The following is a 21,809-nucleotide window of genomic DNA, read 5'->3' as shown; positions in this document are numbered from 1 at the left end:
CTTGTACATCCTCCTAGGCAGTTTTATTCAGCATGCCTCTGGACACAGTACCATCACTGGACACATACACTTCATAATACAAGCACATCCACGCAGATCAACATTCTCAATGTCCTAGCTGGCATACACCTGCCAATAATTTCTGTGAGAATAACAAGTGCTGCAACCACAGTGATGGACATCTCTGTAGTATTAAAACAAAAGTTCTGGTTGTTTTGACTGTGATGGTGCTATAACATTGGCTTGCCAACCACCACAGAGTAGTATGCAGACATTTCACACGCTGAACATCGTCTCACATTTCAAGTTCCTACTTCTGTAAGTCAGTAACATTGCACTAGTTGTCGTGAAACAAGAGCTTTTACTGTAATTACGTATCTAATTGTATAATCTGTATTTTTAGGAAAGTTCTTGAAATCAACGATGAAAAGAATTACATTGATTCTCATGCAAGCATAAATATAATTTCACTGAACTGAAGACCATAGGTTTCAGTTTGTACAAGCAATGCTGGTTCATCAGCATTTATTTCTTGTTGATACTGGTAATTATAGTGACCTTTTATTTCCTCTGCCTTTGTGATTAGAGGTCTTCAAGAACCCTATTTTCAGCACGTTTCAGGATGACCACACTGTAAGCCAACTTGCTTTGAAACCGACTATTACAAATGTCGAAAAGAAATTAAATTTGGCCAAAATTACATGGAAATAGCATCAGTTAAAATAAAGGATGTCATTTTTTGGTCCAAGATTTGAAATTTAATAGAAAATAATTTGTCTACAAAGTGTGAATTGAATAGGTATATACGTTGGTGTACAACGTCAGGGGACACAGTCCCTTGGGTCTAAGAGTAAAATCTAATGGTGTGTTCCCCTGGCAACAAATTCTTTGAATTTGGCTGGTCTCCATCACTTTATATTTGCTTAAAGCGATGGCAGACCATACCGCCAGTTGGCAGTGAGGAATCTTGAGTTAGTGATCATGAGTCACTCCGGGGTTTACTCGTTTGCATGGCACTGTATACTCTTATCATGATAGCAGCGTTGATAGCTTGCTGTATATAAAGTTACCGTTGTACGAGGTAAATATGTCTGATGTGAAAGTTATCGTGAATGTTGTGAAAAGTAAAATGAAATTTAATATGTATTCTACTTTAAAGGGAGGCAGTCATCGGAACTCTGCTCAAAGGTTGCCATGGACCCCTATGACTGATGTAAACACTATCTAGGGTACGTTGGTGATTGATGAAAGCTAACACATGTTTGTTGACAATGAATAGCGGAAATTTAAATGTTGCAGCTATGTTGATTTGATGCATCTAGATATTATGCATAAAATACTTTGTAAGAAGGAAAGTCACAAACACAGTTCAGACGACTGTTTGCCTTTAACACACTTTCTTTTCATTGATTTTAGTATATATGGAAGACAACCACACAAAGCCATGTAAAAGCAATGCTATGAACTTTATTTCCGTAAATCTCTTGAAAAAGGATGTCAGTTGTAGTGAGAACAGTATATGCAAGGCTTGCAAATCCCCTAGTTACCATGCTAAAATTTAAGTAAATCACAACCAATATTGACCCATGAATTCTGTTCACCATTCAAATTATGCTACATCGACAATCCTGTCTGCACCATCTGCCCACACTGTGATGTTGAATTTTCGTCAATAGTTTTTATGGTCAATCGCAGTAGCATAACAAACTTGTCTGTCATGGGTCAACTCAAGTTTGCATTTCTTTGTTTGGACACTTGTACAACAACAGTGTAAATCTTACGTACATTGTCCAACATGCTGCTGGCCATGAATGTCTACAAACCATAATGACTTTCCGTCAGATGTACAAGCACAAGACTTGGGAGGCTCACTTATCAATGAACTTCAACCTTTGAACCCTGATCCCCAGGTAACCTATGACATCACACAGGGATAAACAGGTGAACAGGATGCAAAGAGTATAAAAGAATATTTTTTTAAAGTAATAAATTAAGACAAATACAACACAGATTGCTCAACAGTAAAAATGAATCACATCAGAAATATGATATACAGAAATAAATACTGATTTTCATTATAAAGACATGCACAATTCTAAACCTGAGGAAATAAAGGAGGCAAAATTTAGAAATCAACCAAAACAAACTGGTCTTTCATGAAGACGTGGCACAGGGTTGAATGTGTTTATTTAAATAAGCGCATGAGGTGCATGTTGCCATTTCAGTATTTATTACAATATGATTTCTGTAGCCTTGCTATACCAAACATTTCTTTTCATATAAAGACAAATCATCAACAACCTAGGGTGTAAATGCTAGGCCTGGAATGCAGTTGGCTGCACTATCCTGGAAGGCCTCTATGCAAATAATTTACAAAAGAATTGTTCAATCAGCATACAGACTTGCCATCAAAAACACCTTAACTTGTTGATGAAACTTGTTGTTGTTTCTGACAGAAGTTGAACTTAGTTTTCACAGATATACAGCCATATCCAAAATAATGATATTATGAAGATACAATTACCTTGACAAGAAAACAGACGTTAATTAAATTGCGGGAAAAGAAAGATGTGGTATCTGTAACAAAATACACTTTGGGTAGAAGTGCCTTGGGGACAGATAGTCGAACTCTCAAATTTCTACAATTCTTTTCTGATCTACCACTTGTTGGGACTCATTTTAAAGCTCTTGGAGAAAGAGAAACTTTCATCAGCTTAGTTTTTCCAAAATCCAAAATTTAATTTTCCCCCATAGAGTTAACACAGGAATGGCGGCCATTTTGAATTTCAAATATCGCAAAATGTTGGGTAATTTGTTTTCGCTATTTCCAAACGTTGCACAGTAACCCGTTGGTAAGAGAATGGTTGAAAGTTTCATTCAGGAAAGTTTGAGCAAAAGTTTAAGTCTTACACTTTCGAGGCGCATACTACCTTAATATAGCAACTCTGGTGACTATTAAAAGTTGTACAATGCAACTGGTATACATAATTTAAATGGCAGTTATATAAAGCATGAATTCAAAAGTGTCAAAAACTATCCTCTTACGGAAAGCAAACAGATAATTTTGTTTGTGACCTCCCAACTCCTATTCAGACTTGCTCTCCTAAATAGACATTGCTGCAATGTAAGGGAATATCAGATGCTATCCTTATCTATATGACAGGCACCGCCAATTACATTGTAAGATTTCATCAAAAGCTTGCATGAGGTCCAAACTTTATGTAAGTGTATATTTAGCCATACATTGTGCAGTGTTGTGAAAGTTGTACACTGAACATGAATTCACATTACAGATCTTAAAATGTTCATCACAGACTTTTCAAATCAAAGCCAATTAATTAGGAAAGCTCAATTCTGCCCTTTTACAAAACACTGAAGTTTTAGGCCGTGTACGGAATATACAGCAAAGTCATTACAACACTGTTTATTCTCTTCAAAGTGTGAACTGCTTACTTGTGAGTGAAAAAAAGAATCTGAATGCCTAATTTAGATTCAACTGAACAGTGAGTGTAACTGCTCAGTATGGTTAATGGCCATCTATGGTTAATAGAATCAGCTGCTGTTTAAATACAGTACAAATACTTGAAAAAGTTTCTCTATAAAAACTTGTCTTCTAGAAAAAGCTCGAGTGGCTTGCAATACTGCAATTTAAGCTTTAGGAAAAAGTCAAAAAGCTTTCAAAAAATTCTGTGTGCGCTTAAAACAAACAGCCATATTGCTGCCCTAAAATCTTTCAGAAATAAAATGTGCATGGCACTTTTCAACCCTATTACATGTATCATACATTTCTGTACAGACATGAAATTAAAATAATGATCAGACATGGCTTTTTTAACCACAGACCCTGAACAACTGCACTGACTGATGGGTAATTCAGGGGTGAACTCTCACTGAGTTTAGGGGGCAGCAGTCAATCATGATACACCATTTATTGTCATTCCTTTGACTGCTGCTGTTGTAATCTGTACATTGTTTAATTGCTATGTTGTTCTCCGGCAGTTCAGTGAAAGACTATTATTCATTAATGGAGTGGTTGAAATGTACAAATAGAAACCAGGTAAAAGGTCATGATGTACCACACAGTCCATGTCAGCAAAATCCTGGTAAACTACGAAGACTGACATCGGATGTCTGTCAGAATTTTGGAATTTCGTCTGTCTGTAGGGTTACCCCTAGATTGAACTTTGTGATTGTTCTCAAAATTATTAGTAACTTTAAGTATTTATTCTATTGTCTTCATCAGTCCAAGATAGGATGGAAATTCAAAAGTTCAGAATTTCAGATATTTCTACAACTTGTACGAGTACAACTTAGAACAGTTGGAATTACCAGCAGTGTCAACCAGTTGATTTTATCTCCATACAAAGTTCATGAACAGAATCGATAGCAGCTGCTCAATTCACATTGAAAGAATTGAAAGACTGATTTTCTAAAGGGATAATGATTGCTGAGTTTTTACTACATGTGGTACTTGCAACTTGAACTCTCTGACTTAAACACTCTGTTTAGTTGAGAAAAACTTCTTAATCCTAATGTGTTACAGGTAAAAGATTAAGATGCAATCCTAATCATCAGTCAGCTGGATTAAAGGCGGGGGAAGATTAGCGTCAAAGCAGCTGTCTTCTCTTCAAAAGATTAAAATTAATCATGCATGAAAATCAATGAATGCTTCTTGAATACGCGAGGTGAGTTCATTCCACTGCTGAATTCTGTGCATTCCAAAACGATGAAACAATTATAAAACAGACCCAAGTGTGAATGCATAAAGTCAACAACAACTCTCTGGATTATTGCTGATTGTCCGATTTTGTTGCAACTTATAATTTACCATGACAAAAATCTCTCAATGTAAATAAATACTTATTGATGGAACTAAAATCATGTCTTTTTCACTGTTTAGACAAACCTGTGATTACAATTCTACATGATAGTTGGAAATCAAAGCTTGAAATCTTACATTCATTCACTTGTGTAAATAACAAGAAATAACTTTGATAAAATACATCTTTCAATTTCAGCATCAATATTTCTGCTTTGTGTTTTCTTAAATTGCTGATACAAAACATATTAATGCTGTATTTTGCAATCTATGGGGAAACAACAATGCTTTTTAAAGTTTGTCATGAAGCAGTGAAAAAGACATTTTTTCCATAAAGTTTAGAGCTAGAACATGAAAACATCACTTGTTGAACTTGAACCCAAATTCGGTGTTTTTCTCCGGAATCTATTTCTCCTCTCACTGACCATTCTTTTCAGTTCTACTTTAGCGCTGTTTTCAAACAACGCCGCTCTGTTCTGATCTTCCCCTTTCTTCACCCAGTGTGCATATATCCTGAATGCGCAGCCGTCGATGACCTTGCGAATGTCTTTGATGCGATACGGGTCTTCTTTGACAGCTTGCAGTGAGATCGGAAAATGACCACTCCAGTGCTTCATTTTGTGGATGCATCTAACAACAAACACTGCCGCCTATGCATGGACACAAAAGGAAACAAAATCTGTATAACTTTCCACCTATCATTGGTAAGATTTTAAAATTTACATTGTAAAACACTGGGTAATCATTTGGTGTCTCTTTTCTCATTGATATGTTACTTACACCTGTGTTTTGCTACTACAGTGAGTTGAAAACTTCAAAGTGCCAAATCTGAGTGAAACACAGCCCTTCTTTGAAGTTGAAGAGCACAGTCTGTAATGATATTTTAAATTATACACAGTCGTTTCAGTTAAGATTAAACTGAAATTGTATGATCACAAAACCCCAATACGTATGTTATTTCAGTTTTAAATAGTTAATGAAAGTCTAGTTTGAGATGGTGACTAAGTTATTTAGATACCTTAAACTTCCTCCTTGGTACAAACTGTGGCGTGCCTTTCTGGGCTTCAGCACTTTCAAAGAATGGATGTTGCAGAGCTTGTTCAGCTGTCAGCCTCTTGGAAGGATCAACTACTAGCAACTTTGATATCTGAGAGAGAGAGAGAGAGAGAGAGAGAGAGAGAGAGAGAGAGATGAATATTGTTGATGCTCATTTCAATATTGAGTTCTCAAATAAATTTCAACACTCTCTGACTTAAAATAAAAGATGGTTGTATGGGATTACGTCCTCTTGAGACGAACCATCAGGAAAAATGGAATGTGACCCTTCAAAAAATGAAAGTTTAGCAAATTGGTAGAATGTTTATCTGGTCAATGAAGAGTGCCATAGAGTGTAATGTTTATGCCTTAATTGGCATGGGAAGACTTGACCTACTTAAATGATTGAAATGTGGATCTTTTTTGTCTTTATCTGATTCAATCACATACACATGACAATGTGTACCTACCTCATATCTTCAGTTTCACAATACGCAGACATTTGCATATGACATGATAGAGTTCTAGAAATATTACGATCAAACAGATAGGACTTTCAGAGAAATTTCAGAAACTTACAAGATCTTTAGGGTAGTCCGAGATGTCATCCCATTCTGGACTACTAAACTGGTATCTGCCATCCATAATAGCACGTAACATCACCATCTGTTTGCGATGCCAAAATGGCGGTGATCCAACTAGACTGTGAAAAAAATACAGTATACCTGACTAGGAATTTCTATCAAGGCATAACAAATTACATAAATTATATATCCCAGTTTCTTTCGGTTTCCAATGCTGGAAATCGCTGACATGAAAAAGTTTACTATTTATTTTGAAATGTCTGGCCTTTGTAAAGAATTCACAAAGGACCAGAGATACACTTTCCATCCATGTCAGTGTTCTCCACAGCTCAGGAAAGCAGAGAATGGTGACTAATTTACATAACAATGTATAATTTGCATATTCTTTTGCTGTGAAAATGCATTCTTTTGTATTTTTATTTACATGTGAACAGAATGAACAAAAACAGAGGGTGTATGTCTTTTTGTGCTGATTTTCATTTCTCCGATGTCACTAATATTTACTTACAGTGTATACATGATGACACCACATGCCCACAGATCCACTTCCTTATGATAGCCATCTGCATCCAAATTCATATTACACTTCAATATTTCAGGAGATAAATATCCAGGGGTTCCACACAAATCTAGGGAAAAGTTACAAATGAATTACAAAAATTAGAAGCAGTCTCTTTCAACATGCCATGACAAAAGGACAGACATGTACAAGCATATGTGATCACAGAGCACTAACAGATAGCAGCAACTTTAAAATCGTTTTGACAACATGTCAATACCAGAATTTTTTTGTTACAGTAGGAAGCAAGTAGCTGTTAGAAGGATTTTCCCTTTCATTATTCCCTGTAAATATTGCTGCTATTGATGAATACCACACATGTTCCAAAACAAAGAGCATTCCAAAAGCCAAGAAATACACCTGATAAATGTGTTGGGGTCAAATTATGGGAACTTTATAACTCTACAGTTCACAGCATTGCTGACTGAGGTTTCCATCTTATGAAAAATATTCTGAGCATACCGTAATATTAAATTTAAAAGTTATGGTTATCATGTCAATCAAACACAATTTCTCAACCAAAGTAATAACACTGATGGAGTGACTTTGATGGTATTTTCACTCACCTGTTAACAACTCTGTTTCTTGCAGTTCCACAGCAAATCCAAAATCAGTCACTTTCACAGTCATAGATTCATCCAGTAGAATATTTTCAGGCTGTGGAAGTAAACAAGATCCTCATGAACTACACACATTTTTATAGACTATAGTCTTACCCTCCAGTAATTGGTGACAAACTTAGACTTAATCTCAACTTCTTCACGTGTACAGCATAGTTCCAACTACCGGTACATCCTACAACACACAGGTGTTATCACCTTGTCACTGACCTTCACGTATGGGTAACCTTGAAGAGCGATAATACATCAACAAGTTCATGGATGCAGTAAATGTCCTTTTCTTGACAAGTTTAAAGAGTAAGATGGGACAGAGTTTAATTTGATAATTTGCTGAAAACAGAGACTTTGATTATGTAAAACTGAGGATGCTAACCTGTTTCTCAGTGACAAAAATATTGAAACAAGCATGTACCAATCATATTTTGTTTTGTTAATATTTCAAGTCAAAGGAAAAGATGTTTCAGAGGTTGTTATAACTGATATTCACTGCTGCAATGAGCACAGGGGTTTATAAGACATCACACTATTGCAAATCTGTGTGTTGCTGTATTACTCACCTTCAAATCTCTATGTACGATACCAAAACTGTGAACATGTCTGACGGCTTCAAAGATGTGTCTCATAACTTGTCTGAGTGATTGAAAAAATAGTAACAATGTCACTGGTCGCTCCCATATAGTTATCAAAACAAGCTAATCAAGCTAAAAGATTTTTTTATCACAAATAGAAACAATTCCCCCAATAAAATAAAATTATGCAAATTTCACCAGAATTTGATCAAATCTTACTGACGTCACCCGTAAAAACCTCTACACTAAGTTTCAACTCAATCGGACGTGTGGTTTCAGAGTTAAAAAAAATTTTGATCAAAAATGAAAAAAATAGCCAAAAAATGCAAATATGCAAATTTCACCACGATTTGCCCAGATTTGAGAAAGGTCACTCCTATGCACTTCCATACCAAGTTTCAAATCAATCAGATTTGTGGTTTCAGAGAAGAAGATTTTTTGACCAAAAATGGGAGAAAATTACAAAAAAATTCATGAAAAATAGCAAGTCCAAGATACTGACCCAAGATGTGCACAATCATTTCAGGTCAGCCAAAAGTACTTACATGCTAATTTTTCATCTAATCTGCTCAGTGGCTATTGAGATTTTCAATAAAATGTAAACTTGTAAACATATATACATATGGCTATGGGAGCTAACAAACGACCCAATGGTCGACAGAGCTCTGCTGTGTTATGAAGAGAGCAACGTTTTGTGACATATGTATTGATGAAGAAGGTTGAGATCTTTGATAGCTCATTTCAGGATGGCCTGACCTAAAATGGCAAAATTAGCTGCAAAAATACAAAATTGATGATTTCATCATAATTATGTATAAAAATGTATACCAAATATCAAAGCTATCACATGAGTAACTTTTGAGAAACAAATATTTTGACCAAAAACGGCAAAAACTGACCCAAAAATACAAAAATTGAAGATTTCATCAAATTTCACTATATCACACTAAGAGAACCCCCAGGAACCTGTATACCAAATATCAAAGGCATCAGACAAGTAGTTTTTGAGAAACACATTTTTTGACCAAAAATGGCAAAAATTGCACCAAAAATACAAAATTGCAGATTTCATCATATATTCTGTATATCATATTTAGTTTATCTGTAGGAACCTGTATACCAAATATCAAAGCTGTCAGACGAGCGGTTTTGATGAAATAAATTTTTGACCAAAAATGACAAAAAAATTCCTTAAAAATACAGATTTGCTTATTTCATCACAATTTGAACAAATCCAAGTTGGGCTATCCCTAGGGACCTGTATACCAAATATCAAAGCTGTCTGACCAGCGGTTATGAAGAAGGAGATTTTTTACCAAAAACGCCTTTTTTGGCACTAATTTGCATATTTTTGGCAATGACAACTTCATTTGAACAAAATCTCATCTACAGCCCATCATCCATGTACACACCAAATATCAAGATGAAATGTGCAGCGGTTTTGGAGTTTTTGATGTTGACGGACAGACATACAGACATACAGACATACAGACATACAGACGTACAGACATACAGACATACAGACATACATACATACAGACATTTTCCTAGCCTATAAGAATAGCTTCCATTGCCATATATACATATGGCTATGGGAGCTAAAAAATAGTACTTCATGGTTACATACATCAGTCATGTATGACAATATACAATTAAACCTGCAGAGATCAAGTATCGATCGATGTCTTCAATCTCTAAATTACACACTAGAGCAAAGTCATCACATCAGGCTGGAAATTTCAGAAATTAGCTATTGTACTTTCACATACATGTTTGTTGCAGTTTGAGTCACATTGAGAATTTCTATTTGTGTATTTGAGTTTTAGAACAGGCATACATTTGTATGTTACCATTAATATGACAATTCAACTCTTTTTAACCCTTTGAGCGCAAAGTCAATTTCTGTCACCTTTATAAAATATACCACAGTAAATTTTCAGATTTCTGCCAAAATTTTGATAAAAAGCTCTAGCTAATGAAATGTGATGTCCCTTTCATCCAAAATTATCAGAAAAACACAGAAAAATTCATAAAAATTGGTAAAATGTTGTACTGAAATTTTGGTAGGAAAAAATTACTACACTCAAAGGGTTAATAAATTATACAATTCACTCCCTTTTTTCCATAATTATTTTTAGGGTTCTTCACTTTTTACCAGAGTTTAGATGAAGCAGTTTATGATCCTACATTTCAGAAATTATGGATTCTGCAACAAGGGTAAAATTTCAAATCAAAGCACACTGAATCACCCTGAAAAACAGTCTATGGTATGGACATTTTGTTTAAACAATGAACATATCTCTAACGAGATGTTGAAAGAGATCTGTCATTGAAATCTTTGATCAAAAGTAATACAACACAAAGTCAGACAATGCCCTAGTAAACTTAAAGTGAGAAATTACTAGACATGAAGTGTTGACCTTAAGGCCATCATTCACTTACTGTCTGGAGTATTGCGATTCAATCTGTGGGACTATGGAACTGTACATTGGACATTCACGCATAGGACCAGCAATAGAGTCACTTTTCACTTTCTAAAGTAGCCGCAATGATGGGATCGGATGTAGGTCGATAACATGATGCTCACGTGAGCCTCAGACAATTACTAGTGTGAGGGTAAGCACATGATGAGATGGCCATGAGAGGGGCTGACACTACGACTTGAGGGGATGAAAAGTTACAACAACAAATCATCAAGACTTTCATTATATGATTTGAAGGGTTATTATTGTTGCTACGCGATGTAAAAAAAAAAAACAACTACAAGAGGAAAATGACTCCACTGCTTTCATTCTTTGATTTTCTTCATGTCAAACTCTGTAGTCCCTCCCAGTTTGATCCTAGTCTTCCCCTTAAAATGTTCATATGTACAAGCCATGTCCATGAACTTGACTGAACTCTTCGCGAAACAGTAGAGCTTTTGATATCTAAATTTTGTCATTTCAAATGGTGGGTGAGGCTTGTGATATTCTAATTAGACCATCAGCTGGAGAGAGGGCACAACATGACTTGTTTACAATTTCACAGCCCTTTCACCAATCCTCTCATCAATATCATTGTGGTTGAATGGTCAAAGTGACTTCAGTTTCTATGTATAAGTACATCATATATACGTATTTACACATACATTTATAACAGCACATGTATATACAGTATGTGGAAGTGTATCAGGATGGATGGATGGCAAGACTGAAGATACCTGAATTCGGAAAACGTTTGGCAATAATCATTAATGACTTAGGGAGTCATAAGGGTTAATCTTTGGGATAGAGTATTAGCCAGAAGTCCCTACGACATAAAGCGTAAAAAAGATACAGTAACAAGCAACACCTACCCCCCCCCCCCCCCCCCCCCCCCCCGGCATACACAATATGACCAAGAACTCACACACCAGTGACATTGATTATGAGATGTCACAACATGTGCTGATAAAAACTGAGGTAACCTTGAAGATGACCGCTCATTGATGTCCTGACATCAAATGACCTATGTATGAAAGACCTTTATACACTGTCCACATTTACTTGGCTGTCAATCTTATCAGACACAGACTTGTCAAAAAGACTGTGTTAGAAGCCCTGATGATATATTTTGCATCACATACCTTGTTTTCTTCTCTGATAATGTCACCACTCTTGTCAAATGGTCAAACAGTTCTCCATTTTTGCATCTGAAAGCAATCAATGGTGAAACATATATGTAAAAAAAACAGCTGATGACAAATACATTACGAATATAGAGAAAAATCAGGAAACATACACCAAGGTCAAATTTTAGTCCCACATGTACCTTTCACAAGATAAAGGGGGAAATATGAGTATCTGTGGTTGTACAGCATTTTAGTTACTAGAATAATTACAGACATACATAATCAGATCACGGAAGTATATACCAGTTCATCACATTTTACATACCTTGGAAAAAATCCTAGACTATTTTACAACTCATGACTGCAGAAACTCACCGAAAACTTCCATTTCATAGCCTACAGCTTGTCTGATTAAATTTCAATACAACTGACAGAACTGTTTTAAAGTAAGATTACAGCCACTGGGAGATATTGCAGAGTGTATTTACCAAAGAGCGATGACCTTCAAACAAAAATGATGACTATCTGATAAATGTGATAACAATTTCAGAGTTATGAGACGTACTTACAGTTCAAATACTAGAAAGAAGAACGTCAGAGATTCAAAACAATCTACAAATCCGACTGAAAAAAAAAGAGAACAAGAAATACATGTTAGAACATTACAATTTATACAAAAGGAATTTTTGAACACAAAACACTTTACTGTACCACTCTAAAAAAATCTTGCTACGCTCTAAAAAAATTTTGCTAATACAATTACGGTAGTGCTTCTGTTTCTCATACCTTTAATTTTAAAGTAACTTTATATCACATAAAATATTTTTTTACTAATAATTAATTCAAGGAAAAATTATGGGAAATATAAGAAAAATTGAACCAGTTGAGAATCAAAGAAACGAGGCATTTGTAAAACAATCAGTCATCTACTAAACATGCATAGATGACTGAAAGGCCTTAGTTGACTTTATACTCTACTGTTTGCTGATGACAGTAGGGCTGAACTTTTGATACGAATCTCTTGACCTCAATATGATGACAGCCACAAAAAAAGACATTCTTTCATGATGGGCTGGATATGTGAGTCATTGTGTGCATAAGGACAAAACGTTTTACTTCATGAGAGTGACAGGGATAATTCATGCGTGACACTTTAAATATGAATGCTCTGTAATCAATCTTTATTACTGAGACCTGATGCTTGAGAGGCATTTACTATCATAGATCACAGTCCTTCACATTTAATATTAAATGTTGGTTGACAAACGTCAGATTGTTCTATATAAAGTGGCCAAAAAGACTATTACAAGCCATATTTGAAAAAAAGTTTAGAAACAAATTAAAAAATATTAAAAGATATTTCATATTTTTCGATACAGTTTAAATTTCAAATACATTAAGAGTGAGGGGAAATATGTGGGAATTTGATACTTACTTATGTTAGGATGACCAGACACTTTCCGTAAAATATCGACTTCATTCCTGGTGGCCTCCTTGAGGGCTTCTGTTTCAGCCTCTGATGCTTTCTCATTGCTGATGTCGATGATCTTCACGGCATATTCCTGCTGTGTTTTCCTATCCACACATCTCCTGACAACACTGCTTATGCCCCTGGTGGAGGAAAGAGTCAGTACACAGCTATAAGCAAAACACATCTATCAACTTCAGGTTCTCGGCAAAAATATCTCTCTCTTGTCAATGTTGGTGTTGTTAATCTGCAGGGTAACATCTGCCAAATGATGTCATTTGACTTTGATAATACAATAATATTCCTACGTCACAAGGGAAATGACAGCTGTACAAGGCTGGTCTTCTTCCACCCCCCTGGGGTTTACCAGAATGATGAGCTATTATTCTATTCATAGCAACAAACAAAACAGGAAGTAATGTCTACTCTACTAAGAATCAGGATTTTTCCGGTAAGCTGCTCACAAAATCAACGGTGTTTACATGCCTAACACATACACTTTCACACAGTCCTTATTGGTTTTTCAAGACTGTAGTTGAATCAAAATTCCTGAAAATTTGTGGTGAAGATGGATTTGTTGAAAGCCTCATTTAGAAAACAGTGCATTCCTGTCAGTCAGTCTACAACACTAATTTTCAAAGAAGGCAGTGAGTAAGCTTCCGGTTACAAACTCACCAGATAAACAAATCATTACACAAACAAAGAGGCACATCTTGTATATCATACATGCGTAGAGGCACCCACTAAACATAACAATGGTTTATTAATTTTCATAATTCTACATTATACACAATATTTTTTCTGATCTGCTTACGCCTTTGGTCCTAGATATGAGACTTTTCTTGTTCACAGAAGAATGGTGTACACATATGAACAAACATTACATTTACTGCACCAATGTAAATAAAGAGAAATAATTTCTGTGCCTGTAAATACAGGGTGTCATGAACTACACTCTATCTAACCCCTTAGAATTGAATGACAATAACCGGTACCGGTAACACAAATGGCAACTGTAGTGTCGGAAGTACTAATCAAGGCACTCCTAATCAGTCAAGAGATGTGATTTTGATATAAGGTGTGGTGATGATACAGTATATGATGAATCATACGACACCCATGATTTCTAAGCATCCAACATTTCAAATAAATGTATCCTAACTTCATCACTCATAAGGTATATTGTTACAAAGAATATTTCTTCATATTCCAGTGATATATTTTAATTTATATGAGAAATGTGATTGTGAGATAAATTTTAAAAGTCCCTACTCTGACATTGGCGCTCACTTGTGATATTCATTTTGATATATCGGTAACTACAATTACTCTATAATTTGTAGCTGATGAAAATATTTCAAAGGTATCATTAGCCATAAGCTAAAAACAATTTACATAGTCTTTGTACCTAATAGCTGATGTAAATTCAAAGGGTAATTTCACAGACAATCAATACAGAACACAGTAATGAAAGGTAGGCACAGTATGATAATGAGTAATTTGTGATGTTTCAAAATTTACCTTAATTGAACTAATCACCTTTTATATAACAACACTAGTTTGACATTCAACCTGATGTACGCTAGTAGTAAAAGTTTTCTTTTCCAAAAGCAAACTATGATTTTAACATTTTTCTAGTACTGATATTCATGGCCTCTCAAGCTGAAGTACATTTTGACTCTGTCAAATATCTAGACTACCTAGCCTAGAGGGGGAACTAACTTCCATGTTACAGACAAACAATAATGTCTATGCTACAAAACTAACAACAGCTGAATTACATGTACACCTACTGAGAGTTGTTGACTGGTATGTAAGGTTAAAGGTCTTTCACCTCACTATGACCTTTAACAATCCTTTCTCTGTAGTTCTGCTTCCCGCTTATGAATTTCTGTAGACTTATATATAATTTTATGACAATTGAACCTGTTTTTGAATATGTTTTTCTCAATCAAATTTTAATGAAGGAAATTTTAACAATTTTGAAAGTCTTGAATGCATAAGCTTTGGTGTGCTAACATGGCGGCAGTTCAAGGTCTGTAATGTTGTTTTATGACGGTGAACAGTAACAGCAGCTGGCAACATTTCATTTCCCTTATCTTGATAACCACAGTACCAGTATTTTAATAAATCAAAGTTTTTACAAGAATTAACTAATTCATGCAGTCCCTATTCAAACAAATAAATTACATCATAAATGGGTTTATTGAACCCTACTATGTATACTTTTGTATTCAGAATGAATCTAGATCTACCTAATTTGAAGGATTAAATCAACTTGAACGGGCAATACTTGTGACAATATTGTCAGTATTTTTTTACAATGAAAAAGTTTTCTCATTTTATTCTCCCCCTAAAGATATGCTGCAATACACAGTATTCACCTTACAAATGCTTAACACTGTGTGCAACAATAGGCCCTAGTAAAATGGGGTCCATAGTATTGTATGATTTGTTACTACATGTATTGACACAATGACAGTTTTGAAATGAATAAAAATAATAAATGATAATAACAGTGACAACATCAACAACAACAGTAATAGTAATAATTACAACAATAATTTTGAGATCACTTTGACCTTCAGCATTTCTATGAAATAGCTAAAAACGATGATGCAAGAAAAATTATATTTTACCTTCCTAGGACTTCTTTAGGTTCATATTTGGAATAAAATTCTGAACCAAAATCAGGCAAATCATCGTCGGTCTCATCAAAGCCTTCTCCTATGGTCATGTTTGACTAAAATTTCCAAACAATATCCTCCTTATGTGGGGATATTCTCACAACGGGATTTTGGCTGACAAGACATCAAAGTTCGTTGATGCTTTCAGCACATTCAAACACAGCCCTCGCAGTATTCAGCACTTTTCCTGACGACCAACACTATGCGGGTCTGAAAGGTCAGAGGTCAGCAGCAGCTCATGAATCGCATAGCATAGTCTGTAACATAAAAGAAGAAATTATATTACACTGAAGAACAAAGTGGCATTGTCAGTTCTTGGTAACTACTCTCATCAAAATCTCTTTTCATTTTTTGATTAACAATTCTAAACTCCTGCACTAAAAATCATTTTTGTTTACCAATGTTACACACAATAAATGTGGCATGAAAACTGCTACAGAGTTAAGTCCTTGGCACATATCCAAATGAACAGAAATGACACAGGCAACTATGAAGACATTCCATTCAAAAGAAACAGGGCTGTTCACAAATTATATTGTTCTCTAATTACAGTAATACACAAAAGTAAATATTTCAGTGTTTTTGCTAAGGTTGGGGATTGGTAAACCAAGGAAACCCTGGTAGCATTTATATTGTATTTCGCCTGCAAATTTAGATTAAAATTTTTTGAAATTACATATGCAAGAACGATGAAATAACTTCATAGACGACTGCTAATGTTATAATGAACACTAGAAAAGATACATTCAACTGCACGCTCCAACAACAGCACCGCAGACAACACTGACAGAATTTGTCTGAATTTCTGGCAGAAGTGGAAGTCATACAGTACGCCACACATATGCAGCTATATTTAGGAACAACCAGCCCGTAACCAGCCCTATAGTAAGCTCCTAAGATTTCTGGACGATCTTAATGATTGATGCCTGTGGTGTATGTCTGTTGAGAAAACAACACTTTATCCCAAGGCAGTTTCTTTCTAGAGTAGTCAGCAACTTTCAACGCTCAACCCAACACCTACAGTACCCAACACCTACAGTTTTACAGTGTAAAACTGCCAGACAAAATCAACAAAACTAAACATAAAGGACCCTCATGATACCTGAATGATAATTGGCAAATACTAGCTGACAATCATTTACATTTCAAGCCTATGTGATAACATGCAGTTAGCACACAGAACTCTAATGTGGGTATAATATGTAAATCAGTTTTCTGGTATGTGTATCCATGGAGGTAGAAACTTAGAAAGGTCTTTATCTTTCTACCTCCATTCTGCCACACATGACTGTGTGACACGCATCATAAACCTATAGGTCTGCATCGCAGGGCTGTGTGTTACCAGCATTACACGGCCTCCGTATAACGCCAGTAACACACTGCCCTGCCACGCAGTCAAGCTACATATTACACCTACTACAGATAGGTTCGTGCTTCTATCATGGACAGTAGCGCTGTCTTCTGCCCTACTATCTATGATAGAATGTTACTTCATGGAGGTAGCACCATAGACCCTAGAGTCTATGGTAGCACACACTGTGTGACCATCAACCTACCACAGTAGCCTACAAAGTACAATGTAGGTTCGTGATTTTATGTTGTGTGCTCCCTCCATGGTTATTGGTATCTGCGGCTTTATACAGAACTAAATCATCTAACGCAGGTATACAGTCTTTTTTTCAGATTTTTAATACTAAAAATGAATCACAGTGGTGGTTATGGTGACCAGGAAAACCGTGTTTTATATAGAGCTCAAGAAGCACTGGTAGTGGGACAGTTGGACGGGACCGCGCAACGAACCGTACGGTACACCACAGCACTGGCTTTTTTCCGAACCATGGAGATATGTCCATAGATACTTGTCACCACAACTATTGTCATTGGAAAGTTATCTACTGTTTTTCTGTCTATAAACGAATACATTACCTGATCACGATCTGCTCTTGGGTTTATAGGGACAACAGTCTTGAGGCACAGGGTCGGTGACAGAAACCTTGGCTGACACGGTACCACTGCGGCTCATAAAATCCCCCTTCCGTTCATGACATGGATAATGACCTACTTTCGTGTGACCTATCGCGTGAGGGGGTACGACTTCGAAGAGCCCGGGCCCCTAACCAAGCGTTCTGTGTTGATATGGTACAGATATTCATCGATTCACGTCTCAACTCGAATCGCAGCCCAGCTGAGACTTTGACTGTGAGCATGTACTGTTTAGTTTGAAGAATGCATGAGACTTCACTTTTATCATTTATTTTTCGCGGAAAGGGGAATCTGTTGTAAACATAAAGGGCACTTTCCTATTTTGACTACAAGACAACGGCGTTGGCGTCTTCTCATCATGCACCAGCTGTTACAATAAAGCATTTTAATAGCATTTTACTGTTTCGTAATACAGCGTTCGGTGAGCACGTGGCCAGTGGCGTGACTGAACGGGCGAAAAATAACAAACAGTTAACAGCAAACTGCCGAGTTAGCGCCCACGACACTATATGCAGGTAACGATGTATCAACTGTTAGATAGACCTTGGAAGAGATGGGCAAAAATGGGAGCGTGACGTCTCTTTCATAAAGTTTGTTTTCATGCTCAGGCCAGTTTATCTGAATAAAGTTGATAATGGCCCGGTCAATCAATTTATTTATTTTTTTCAGTTTGATACTTTTTAAAGTTTGACGCAATACTATCAGACAAACAATCACAGAAATGCCCCTAAAACCTGTGACCAAAAGCCAAAAGTATCTGCATAGAACCAGATATGAACTGAAAATGCTCACGTGTTACATTATATATTGAAGTTATGTGTATAAGTTTGAACCTTTGCCACATGTTTGCAACTTCATTAAAATTATTATGATCAAAATAATGAACAATAATCACCGCCGATTAATTCTAAAAGGTCATGAAGTATACAAATAGGTAATTAGCTGAAATAAAAATATTAAAGTTATTTGACTGCTCTTATTATATCACCACTTTACCGTTGGCCAAATCCTTCAAGCCATATATGCTGAGTTGTGAAAGCTCATTAGATATGCAAATTATAAATTAGCTGACATGAGAATGTGAAATGACTTTCGATATTGTTTTAACCTAGTACCTGGTGTAATCATCAATGTACATAGCATGTTTTGCCAACTTTGATCAAGTATATATCCCTAATAAGCAAAGTTCATAATATATGTAAATTAAGAATTGGCTTAAGTAAAAATGCTTAATGATTGTCACTAATATTGTATCATGGTATCTGCAATATGTGTAGCAAATTTTGGGCAACAGTCCATGTAGCCGACAATGAGATGCAAATGATATGCGGTCAAGGTCTCCTCAACTAACTTTCAGCTGGTTCTTCACTTTCTACTATTTTTATAGTATTTTTTACAAAGGCACAGACTTATTCTACCTGCAACTTAAAACTGATAGTGATTTTGTAGCTCATTCTTTACTATTTTTCATAGTTTTTGGTAGCCGGTAACAGACACTTCGTGTTCGTGTCGGCTACATGGACGATCTGCCAAATTTTGTCAGCTTTGGTCAAGTCAATTCATATATATATATCTCTAATTAGGAAAGTTCATTAAATATGCAAATTAGGAATTTGCTGAAGAGAAAATGCTTAATGACTTTCAATGATGTTGTATTATAGTGTCTTTAATGTACATAGCAATTTTCATCAATTTTGATCAAGTCAATTCAGATAAATATCCCTAATTATGAAAATTCATTTAATATTCAAATTAGGTTTTAGCTGAAGTAAAAATGTCTTTTGACTTTCAATAATGTTATATCACAGTATCTTTGATGTATATAGCAAGTTTCAACAACTACAATCAAGTTAATTCAGATATATATCCCTAATTGGGAAAGTTCATTAAATATGCAAATTCGGAATTGGCTGAAGTAAAAATGCTTAATGACTTTCAAAAATGGTGTATCATAGTGGCTTCAATACATGTAGCAAGTTTCATCAACTTTGGTCCAGTCATTTTAAATATATATCCCTAATTAACAAAGTTCATGAAATATGCAAATTAGGAATTGGCTGAAGTTAAAATGCTTAATGACTTTAAATAATGTTAAATCATAGTATCTTTAATATACATACCAAGTTTGGTTAATTTTGATCGAGTCAAATCAGACATATATCCCTAGTTAGTAAAGTTCATTAAATATGCAAATTAGCATTTATCTTTCATGTCAACCCCTTAATGGTTCCCACTGCTGATATATCTTGGTGTGATCAACATTTGTAGCAAATCTCATCAAATTGTGTGTAGTCGTTTTTAATGTATATCCGTTTTTTCTAAAATCATTAATTATGCAAATGAGCAAAAAGTATGCAAGCCACACCCACCAAAAACTAATCAGTTCTTGCCATTTGCTAATTGAATATATTTACCATATTTGATTTTGATCTGATAAGCCGTTTTTGAGATATCGGACCAACAGACGGACAGACGGACATCGCTGCGACATATGCTCACGTGTGTAAACACATGAGCAAAAAAGTGTGACTTTGAATGTACTGTGGGGGTCACAATTATTACATGCTGCGCACTAAATGTTTATAAATAAATTTCGACGAAGAGTTTAGTTATCACAAATAAGCTGCACAGAAAGTATTTTTGTAATATCATAGGCTGTTATAAATTCAATAATTATGGAAAAGGGAAAGTTCAGTAGCCTATATGTTTATTCATGGTAGCATTTAAGAACCTGGTAAATGAATGTATTAGTACAAAGCTTTGTTGGGGACAAAAAAATCAGAAATGTTAACATAGTAGATAAAATATACTACACAAGAGGGTCAAAATCTGAAAAAAAAACACGAAGCAAAATTTTTGCAGCCCTAGATTTTTCGACAATTATCAACTCAAGAGTTGACTGAAAAAAGTGTGAGCTCTTGGAATAACCAGATATGAACTGAAAATGCTCATGTTTCATTATACATTGCAGTTATGTGTAAATTTGAACCCTTGCCACATGTTTGCAACTTCATTGAAAGTGTTATGATCAACATAATGAATAATATTTACAACAGATTAATTCTAAATCCAAGTATATATCCCCAATCAGGAAAGTTCATTAAAATATGCAAATTAGGAATTAGGAATTGACTGAAATGTTCTCTTCGGCTGAGTCATTAAATATGCAAATTAGGAACTGGCTGAAGTAAAAATGTTAAATGACTTGTAATAATGTTGTATCATAGTATCTTTAATGTACAAAGCAATTCGTCAACTTTGGTCTAGTCAAGACAGATGAATATCCTTAATTAGGAAAGTTCATTAAATTTGCAAATAAGGAATTGGCTAGAGTAAAAATGCTTAATGACTTTCAATGTTGTATCATGGTATCTTTAATGTACATAGCAAGTTTCGTCAAATTGGTCTAGTCAATACAGATAAATTATCCCTAATTGGGAGAGTTCATTAAGGATGTACGATCGGTAAAATTAAAAGTAATGTCATTTCTCTAAATTGTCAATTTTTGGATTCTTTTTTGTAAGTATTATCAAAATGTGTGATAAAATATTGGGGTCACCGCGCTCGTTTTTGAGATAAATGACCATGAATTTTGCCAATTGTGAGAAAAAATGCTGAGTCAGCATTTCTTCACCAATGCATTTCCTATAGACGAAATAATTCAATGCTGTTTATCTCAAAATTTAGCGCGTGACCATATAATTTTATTTGATCAGTATTATTTATTTCTCTAGACTGAGCTTTGTGCAAATTTTCATGAAAATGACATTAGTAGAAATTGATTTTCCAGCAAATTTCAATGTAATCCTATGGTAAGTGACAAATTCCACGCGCGCGTACCGCTCGTACATCCTTAAATATGCAAATTAGGAATTGGCTGAAGAAAAAAAGTTTAA

General features: G+C 35.2%; 1 protein-coding gene across 1 annotated transcript; it reads right to left on the bottom strand.

The window, feature by feature from the left end:
- Positions 1 to 1,447: 1,447 nt before the first annotated feature.
- Positions 1,448 to 18,028, bottom strand: LOC139144846 (phosphorylase b kinase gamma catalytic chain, skeletal muscle/heart isoform-like). Its single transcript, XM_070715647.1, has 11 exons — positions 17,857 to 18,028; positions 15,883 to 16,187; positions 13,211 to 13,386; positions 12,345 to 12,399; positions 11,791 to 11,856; positions 8,175 to 8,247; positions 7,564 to 7,654; positions 6,947 to 7,067; positions 6,434 to 6,557; positions 5,838 to 5,966; positions 1,448 to 5,469 (listed from the first exon to the last, which is right to left on the bottom strand). The coding sequence occupies exons 2-11, from the start codon at positions 15,978 to 15,980 to the stop codon at positions 5,164 to 5,166; spliced, it is 1,239 nt and encodes a 412-aa protein (XP_070571748.1). The 5' UTR covers positions 15,981 to 16,187; positions 17,857 to 18,028; the 3' UTR covers positions 1,448 to 5,163.
- Between the last annotated feature and the right edge of the window lie 3,781 nt (positions 18,029 to 21,809).

The sequence above is a fragment of the Ptychodera flava genome, chromosome 12, assembly GCF_041260155.1.
Source record: "Ptychodera flava strain L36383 chromosome 12, AS_Pfla_20210202, whole genome shotgun sequence".
NCBI lineage: Eukaryota > Metazoa > Hemichordata > Enteropneusta > Ptychoderidae > Ptychodera > Ptychodera flava.
This window is presented reverse-complemented; position numbering and strand designations above follow the sequence as displayed.